This window comes from Prionailurus bengalensis, chromosome A2 (assembly GCF_016509475.1).
Source record: "Prionailurus bengalensis isolate Pbe53 chromosome A2, Fcat_Pben_1.1_paternal_pri, whole genome shotgun sequence".
NCBI classification, from domain to species: domain Eukaryota; kingdom Metazoa; phylum Chordata; class Mammalia; order Carnivora; family Felidae; genus Prionailurus; species Prionailurus bengalensis.
This window is the reverse complement of record NC_057348.1, coordinates 5,634,917-5,641,504: the sequence shown is the minus strand read 5'-3', so window position 1 is coordinate 5,641,504 and position 6,588 is coordinate 5,634,917. Positions and strand designations below refer to the sequence as shown.

Here is a 6,588-nt window from a genome sequence, read left to right as displayed (position 1 = left end):
ACCTACCCCAGAGCCCACTCACGTTACTCAAACCAGCCAATCCCAGGCCTGCTTACCTCGCCTCACCCACCCCTGCCCAAGGGAGCCACAATAAAGGTTCTTGCCCACATTCTCCTCCAGCTCCCTCGGGACGCTGAGGCCTCCTTCCCCATGTGGCCCTGGTGTTCCGCCTCCTTTTGGGAACCGTTCATCTTTTCAAGGGCAGTCTCCTGTTCCGTCGGCCGCACCATACCTGCACGATAATAAAACCTACGCTTTTGGGGCACCTGGGTGGCTCAGATGGTTAAGCACCCCACTCTTGGTTTCAGCTCAGGTCATGATCTTACAGTTTGTGGGTTCAACACCCACATCGGACTCTGTGCCGACAGTACGGAGCCTGCTTGGGATTCTCTCTCTCCCCCTCTCTCTCTGCCCCTCCCCTACTCACATCCCTACACTTTAAAACTGAGTGGAGCCCAGACCAACCCTGAGGTGCCCAGCTTACACCTCCAGGAGGAAGAAGCCATGATGGATGGCGGTCCCCCAGGACTCTCCCGGAGGCCCTGCCTAAGCCCCGCTCCTCTGTGCGGCAGCCTGCGGGTGACGCAGACCACCCGGCTGCCCCAGCCCCACTGCCACCTGCTCTGGATCCCAGAAAGCCAGGGGCAGAGCGGCCGAGGGGGCACCCAGGGCTGGGTCCCCGAGTCCCACCCTCTCAGGACACTCCACTGTGGAGTAGGGGCTGTAACGGAGCTGCCCGGGCAGAGGGAGACAGAAGCCCAGAGGCAGGCGGAGGATGTGAAGTAACTTTAATCACCACCCTCAGACAGAGGCAGCAGGAGTGTCTAGTTGGGGCCATCCCCCGGAGCAGCGTGGGGCCAGCCCCTAGGTTCCGGCTGTGACGTGCTCCCGGGCCAGGCTTCCTGCATCTGGGCGAGGGTCCAGGTGCCCGTGACCTCTAGGGCCACATCTGCGGGAGCTCAGGTCCACGGTGCCACACGGCCAGAAGAAGCCACGTCCGAGGGCTGATGTGGCCACAGTGGCAGTGCCCAGGGCCCGGGAGACGTGGTGGCAGCAGCTCGTCCTCAGAGCAGCGAGCTCTTCCTCTCCGACAGCAGCAGGGATTCCTTCACGACCATCAGCAGCCCCAGCTGGTTCAGGCGCCCCCGGGCCCAGAGCCGGGACAACACGAACAGGGAGATGGCAGCCAGACCTGCGCTCAGCACCACTGTGGGGGGCAGACGGACAGGAGTCAGTGACAGCCCCCACACCGGGAAGGGGGGGTCTGCGGCCCAGCCCGTCCCTTCCCCAAGCCTTCCCTTGCCCCCAGGAGCGGGAGGGCCCGGTCTTCCTACCGGCTGCGGCAATAACCCCACAAGCACTTCGGTTTCCAGACTGGACTGAGTCCTGGTCCCCAAACGAGGTGGCGGTGGCATTCCCAAGATCGGTGACAGTGCCCGGGGCCACAGGGGTCCCCATGGCCGTGGCATTCCCTTCCTGGGGCGTCTCGGTTCCTGCAAGAAGTCCAGGTATTCAGTAGCTGGGGAGTCGGCGCTGAGGGCATGAGGGGCAGGGAGGGACTACACGTGTCCCAAATGCCTGGAGGGACCGTGGGGCGCATCATCTCCCAACCCAGAATGAGTAAGGTCAGTGAGCACCGCTGCCCACATGGGGGTGCAGGCGCGGGGAAGACCCGAGTGTCCACACCCCAAGCCTGGTCACCCGCCGGAAGTGTCCTTATCTAATGCCCGGCCCTCCCCACCCCCGCAGGCACGCTGGGGTCGCAGGGCACCCACCACAGCCAAGCTCGTCGCTGGAGGCAGGGCAGTCGGGATGGCCGTCGCAGAGCCAGGTGCGGGGGATGCAGGCACCGCCCCACAGGCAGCGAAGCTCCCCGGCCGGGCAGGGCTGGCGACTGCAGTTGTGAACGGTGTGGTCGAGGCCATCTGGGCAGTCATCGATGCTGTCACAGGGGCAGGGGCTGCCAGTGGGCGGCAGGCACTGTCCGTCCCGGGCGCAAGGCTTGATGCCTGAGGTGCAGGGTCAGTCAGGTCCCAAACACCCACCCGAGAGAGCTGGGGTACTCTCCTCCACCCGGCCTCCGGTGACCCCTGCCTTCCAGGAACAGGCGACCCTGTAAAACCCACCCACCCTGAAGATGTCTCCCTGTTCGCTTCGCCTTCCAAGGACCGGCCTCCCTGCGAGCCCCTCCTCCCAAGGCCCCACTAAGCCCACCTCCCATGAAACCCACCTCTTCTCAAGCCAGCGACCCTGTAAGCCCTGTCCACCCTCGGGCCCCGCCCCATCGTGCCAGCCTGAAAGCCCCGCCCCTCCCACAAGCACCTCCCCTCCCTGCGGCTCCGCCTCCTCAAGCCCCGCCCCCAGGGTCGCTGTGACTCACCACACTCCTCCTCGTCGCTGCCATCCGGACAGTCCTTGTCGCCGTCGCAACGCAGAGGGAGGGGCACGCAGAAGCCACTGGTGCGGCACTGGAAATTGGTGGGCGGGCACGAGCCTGCAAGACGCACACAAGTGAGGTCTGGGAGGCCGGAGTCTTGGCCTCCGCCAGGGACACAACGTTACAGACTGACCACCAGGAGACCGGCCAGGTCCCAGGGTGCTGGAATGCCCCTGGTGGCCACCGTTTGCTGAGGACCCACTACGTGTGAGGCTTGCAGCGGAGCAGTTCACAGGAAAGGTCCTACTGCCCTCCCCCCGCATGGTGCAGAAGACACCCGGGAGAGATAAGGTCCCAGGCTGCCGAGCTGGTGGCAGCTTCGAGGTTTGAGCCCAGGTCTCCCTGATCCAAGAGTCTACCAGGCGTGTCTCCAAGATCCATGGTTAAACAGGCTCGGGTAGGGGCCATCTGTGACCCGCCCATGGTCAGGGTCAGCAGGGCAGGTTGTATCCCACCTACTCAGCACAGGGGAAACTGAGGCCCTGGGCAGAGGACCTGCTTCATCACCAGGGCCTATCCACTCACCTCCTAAATTCCACCCGGATCCGACCACTTTCCCCATCTGAAATGTGCCACCTCCTAGCCAGGCCCCACCCCCTCGGGACACTGGAGACCTCACAGAAGCCCATCATTCCATCACCCACCCTTGCCTCCCCTCTGCTCAAAATCGTGCCCTGGTCCCCTGACCCTCTCGCACCGAATCACTATTTTTCCCGTGTGGCCCCAGTGCCTGGCCCAGCACAAAATGCTTCCTGGACCTCACCCTCATTCTTCTTCCTCATCCAGCACCCTCTGTCCTGGCCTTCCCGAGGTTCTCCAAGAGGCCTGGCTTGTTTCCCCCTCCCGGCCTTTGCCTGTGCTGTTCCTTGGTCCAGTGCACCCTTTCCTGCCCCCACTTTGCAACTGGTGATTCCTCCCCAACCTTTAGATCTCAGCTGCTTTCCTAGGAGGGGTTTCGTGAGACTCTCGGATGCCTGAAGCTCTACCTGCCTCTTAGAACAACTGTGCTCAAACTGGTGTCCACACAGATGGTAAGGACGCTCAGTGGAGATCAGGGCCAGGACCTTGTGACCGCAAGTCCAGGGCAGCAGCTGACAGTAAGTGGATACAGGTCACACAAGGGTCCAGGCTGAGTCCGGACGAGATCTGGGCCTTCCGGGACCCTAAGCAGTGAGGCTCAGGCTGCATGCTGACCTGCTGGAGCAGCACAGAAGGGCCTGGAGCCAGGGCCAGCAGGAGGGAGTCTGAGTGACAGAGGAAGGGAATGGCCTTGAAGGCTCCCCTCCCAGGTGCAGTAGGGCAGGTGACAAATACCTGGCCTGGACCCAGCCTGGTCCCACCCCATTCGATCCTGCCCTTCTTGCCAACCCTACCTTTACTCACGGGCCTCAGCCTCCAAGCCCAGTGCTCCACAGGCCTCCAGGCCCAAAGGTACCTGTGGCCCATACAGTCCCCAAGCATGGTGGAGCCCGGAAGAGCTGTGGCCAACCTGGAGCCAGCTTCCTTCCCTGCCCCTGGGGGTCTGGCAGCCCCTGGGCGAGGCTTCCTTTCCAGACCCGGCCGCTCTCGGCCCTGCCAACCCCCCACCTCCCTCCCTGGAGTGTTTGGCCTTCCTGGATAATGGGAGGCAGAGCACAGCAGACCAGGCCTCGTGGGGTCAGACAGGAGGGGAAACGACCAGTGACTCAGTTTCCTCCCCTGTAAAAGGGGTTTGCTAGGAGTTCCCACTTCAGTGTCCTGAGGAGGGAACCACTTGTCGTGGGGTTTGGAACTTGGTTAAGGGGAGTCCTGCCTCCTTAAAGGAACGAGGAAGATTTAGTCTATAAAGGTAGGGACTCCTCGGTGAGGCGGGGGACAAATAAGGTGAGAGCTCAGGTAGGAATGGGTTAAGTGTGTGAATCTGCGCTCAAGGCTGAAAGCCAGGGTCACCTGTGCCTACAGGAAGGTCACTCCCCGCCAAACTGACTCTGGGAACCTCAGAGAGGGCCACCAAGATCACTTAGGCCCAGGCGCATGTGTCCAGGGGCCTGGGGGTGACAGGGAGGGAGGAAAACCTTTCCTTCTCTAAGGCCAGAAGAGGAAGGTGCAGAGATGGGGGAGAGCGGGGGCCTGGTGGCCCAGGAAACTCAGCCACATGGCCTCAGGGTCTGGCGAGGATTTAGGAGGCGCAGCCGCTCCCAGAGGCGCCAGATGACCGGCTAAGCACGGCTAGAGGTCGGACAACCAGAGCCTGCAACAAGCCTTCCTGCCCACGCTGGGCTGAAGGTCGGCTTGGAGGTGACAAAGGGGTCCGACAAAGCCGAGCAGGAGTGGGGTGTGGGCAGGGTAGAAAGAGTAGTTAAAGGCAGGCAGAGCCACCCAGGCGAGGGTCCCCAGCTGGGGACGGCTGGCTCTCAAAGGCCAGGTTCACGGCACACTGGAGTCCCGAGCCACGTGCCGGGGGAGTGTCCGGGACAGACCAGCGAAACAGCCAATGGCGAGGAGCCGCCGGAGCGCGGGGTGGGGTCGGACGGCCGAGGGGCACGCGCGCGGGCTGCGCTGAGCTCTCACCTGGGCTGTGGGCCAAGAACGGGATCGGGACTGGGGTCGGGGCGGCCTCCAGGCCCAGTCCGAAGCCGAGCAGCAGCCGCAGCACCAGGCCCAGGGCCGCTGTCCGCCGGGCTCCGCCCCGCGCCATGCAGCCGCTCGCCGCACCGCCCCTGCCCTGGCACTGGGCGCGCGCGGGCCGGCCTCGCTTTTATCCCAGCGCACGCGCGCAGCGGGCGGGGGCGGGGCCCACGCCCCCAGGTCCTCGCGGCGCCCGCGGCTAAGATCACCGTAAATGTCCGAATATGGGAACACCCACGATTTGAGGCTCTAACACACTTTTCTCAGTGACAAGGTATGTCGAAAGGTGTTGGGTCCATTCGAAGTTAAAAGCTAATGGGGATGTAAAGGAACTTGTCGGGTCTACTCAACATTAAATGTTTCGCATGCATCCTACAGCAAATGTGACTGTGCAATTATCATACTTAATATGGCAGCCTCTCCCTCCAGCCTTTCTATACTCTAGTTTAGGGTCTGGCGACTACTAAGTCAGCGGTAGGACTGGAATGCTGGGTTGCTCGCTGTATCCTCAGTGCCTAGAAGGGTCTGCCACAATAGTAGGCTCTTAAATATTTCGTGAATAAATGAATAAAACGCTTCCAGTGCCCGGCTTCTATCATGGGTCCTGTCCTCGCACCTGGATGTCCCTGTAAAGGCACGGACTCCGCGGTGAGGCGGGGGACCAGATAAGGCGAGAACTCAGGAAGGGATAGGTTAAGTGTGTGAACCTGAGCTCACAATTGAAAGCCAGGTCACCTGTGCCTACTGGGAGGTCACTCCCGCTGAGCTGACTTTGGAAACCACAGAGATGGCCACCAAGATCACTTAGGCCAGACGCGTGTGCTCACTCACGGCCACCACGCTTCATTCGGTCTTCATAGCCCACCTCCTCCAGAGGTGGGGGTGGTTTTCTTCCGGAACAAGATCCGCAAAGGCAGCCCTGGGGCTATCTCTGGTCATGCTCACCCAGAAGGCACAGAAAATACAAACCGTCTGCCGGCTTCCTATCCAATCAGCTGCTGTGTTGTCTTGAAAATAAATATTTTATCTACAGCTCTGCCTTCAGGAGAAGCAACATGTTGGACTGCCAGCAGAACCTCAGCGTTGACAGGGGTGCAAGCATTTACCCCCCCCCCCCCATTTCCCATGAAGCAACACTAAAGCATCCAGATTTTCCTACAAGGGGCTCTGCGGGTTGTTGGCATGATTCAGTATGAGAAAATGTTGAAGGTTTTAGCTGCTTTTGGAGCGTGTAACATATGTTGGGGTTTTTTGTTGTCGTTGTTTCAAAAGCTCCCAGATTCCCCAGAGTAGAGGCTCGGCTTCCTGGCGAGGGGGCTCCGGGGTGCAGGGATAACAGCTGAAGAAGCCATCCATTTGTAGCAGCTGAGCACAGACTCCTGTCAGGTTCAAGCCAGAGTTCAGTGAGCCTGCGCGAGTTCCTGGTCCTTCCGTTCCTATTTTTCTGTCCAGGGAGTATGGCAACAGCGATGACCTCACAGGATAGCTCCAGGAAGGAGCTGAAATCAGATAGCATTTACGACAGCACCTAGCAGGCAGGAAGG

At 61.2% G+C, this 6,588-nt stretch overlaps 1 protein-coding gene across 2 annotated transcripts; it reads right to left on the bottom strand.

The window, feature by feature from the left end:
- Window positions 1-771: 771 nt before the first annotated feature.
- On the bottom strand, window positions 772-5,182 carry CD320 (CD320 molecule). Of its 2 annotated transcripts, none has more exons than XM_043586434.1 (5): window positions 4,988-5,176; window positions 2,381-2,494; window positions 1,776-2,009; window positions 1,335-1,493; window positions 772-1,207 (listed from the first exon to the last, which is right to left on the bottom strand). In XM_043586434.1, exons 1-5 carry the CDS (start codon window positions 5,112-5,114, stop codon window positions 1,065-1,067), a joined length of 777 nt encoding a protein of 258 aa, XP_043442369.1. In that variant the 5' UTR covers window positions 5,115-5,176; the 3' UTR covers window positions 772-1,064. The 2 variants fall into 2 exon arrangements, with proteins under 2 accessions (XP_043442369.1, XP_043442370.1); XM_043586435.1 differs by having other exon boundaries at window positions 1,091-1,207; window positions 1,776-2,113; window positions 4,988-5,182.
- Between the last annotated feature and the right edge of the window lie 1,406 nt (window positions 5,183-6,588).

Bases quoted from the DNA above. Each gene is read 5' to 3' on its own strand.
- CD320 (XM_043586434.1), bottom strand. From the start codon at position 5,114: ATGGCGCGGGGCGGAGCCCGGCGGACAGCGGCCCTGGGCCTGGTGCTG. The intron at 2,495-4,987 runs GTGAGAGCTCAG...TGCGTCTTGCAG, and splicing joins GTTCTTGGCCCACAGCCCAG to GCTCGTGCCCGCCCACCAAT. The intron at 1,208-1,334 runs GTAGGAAGACCG...TGCCCCCCACAG, and splicing joins TGGGGTTATTGCCGCAGCCG to TGGTGCTGAGCGCAGGTCTG.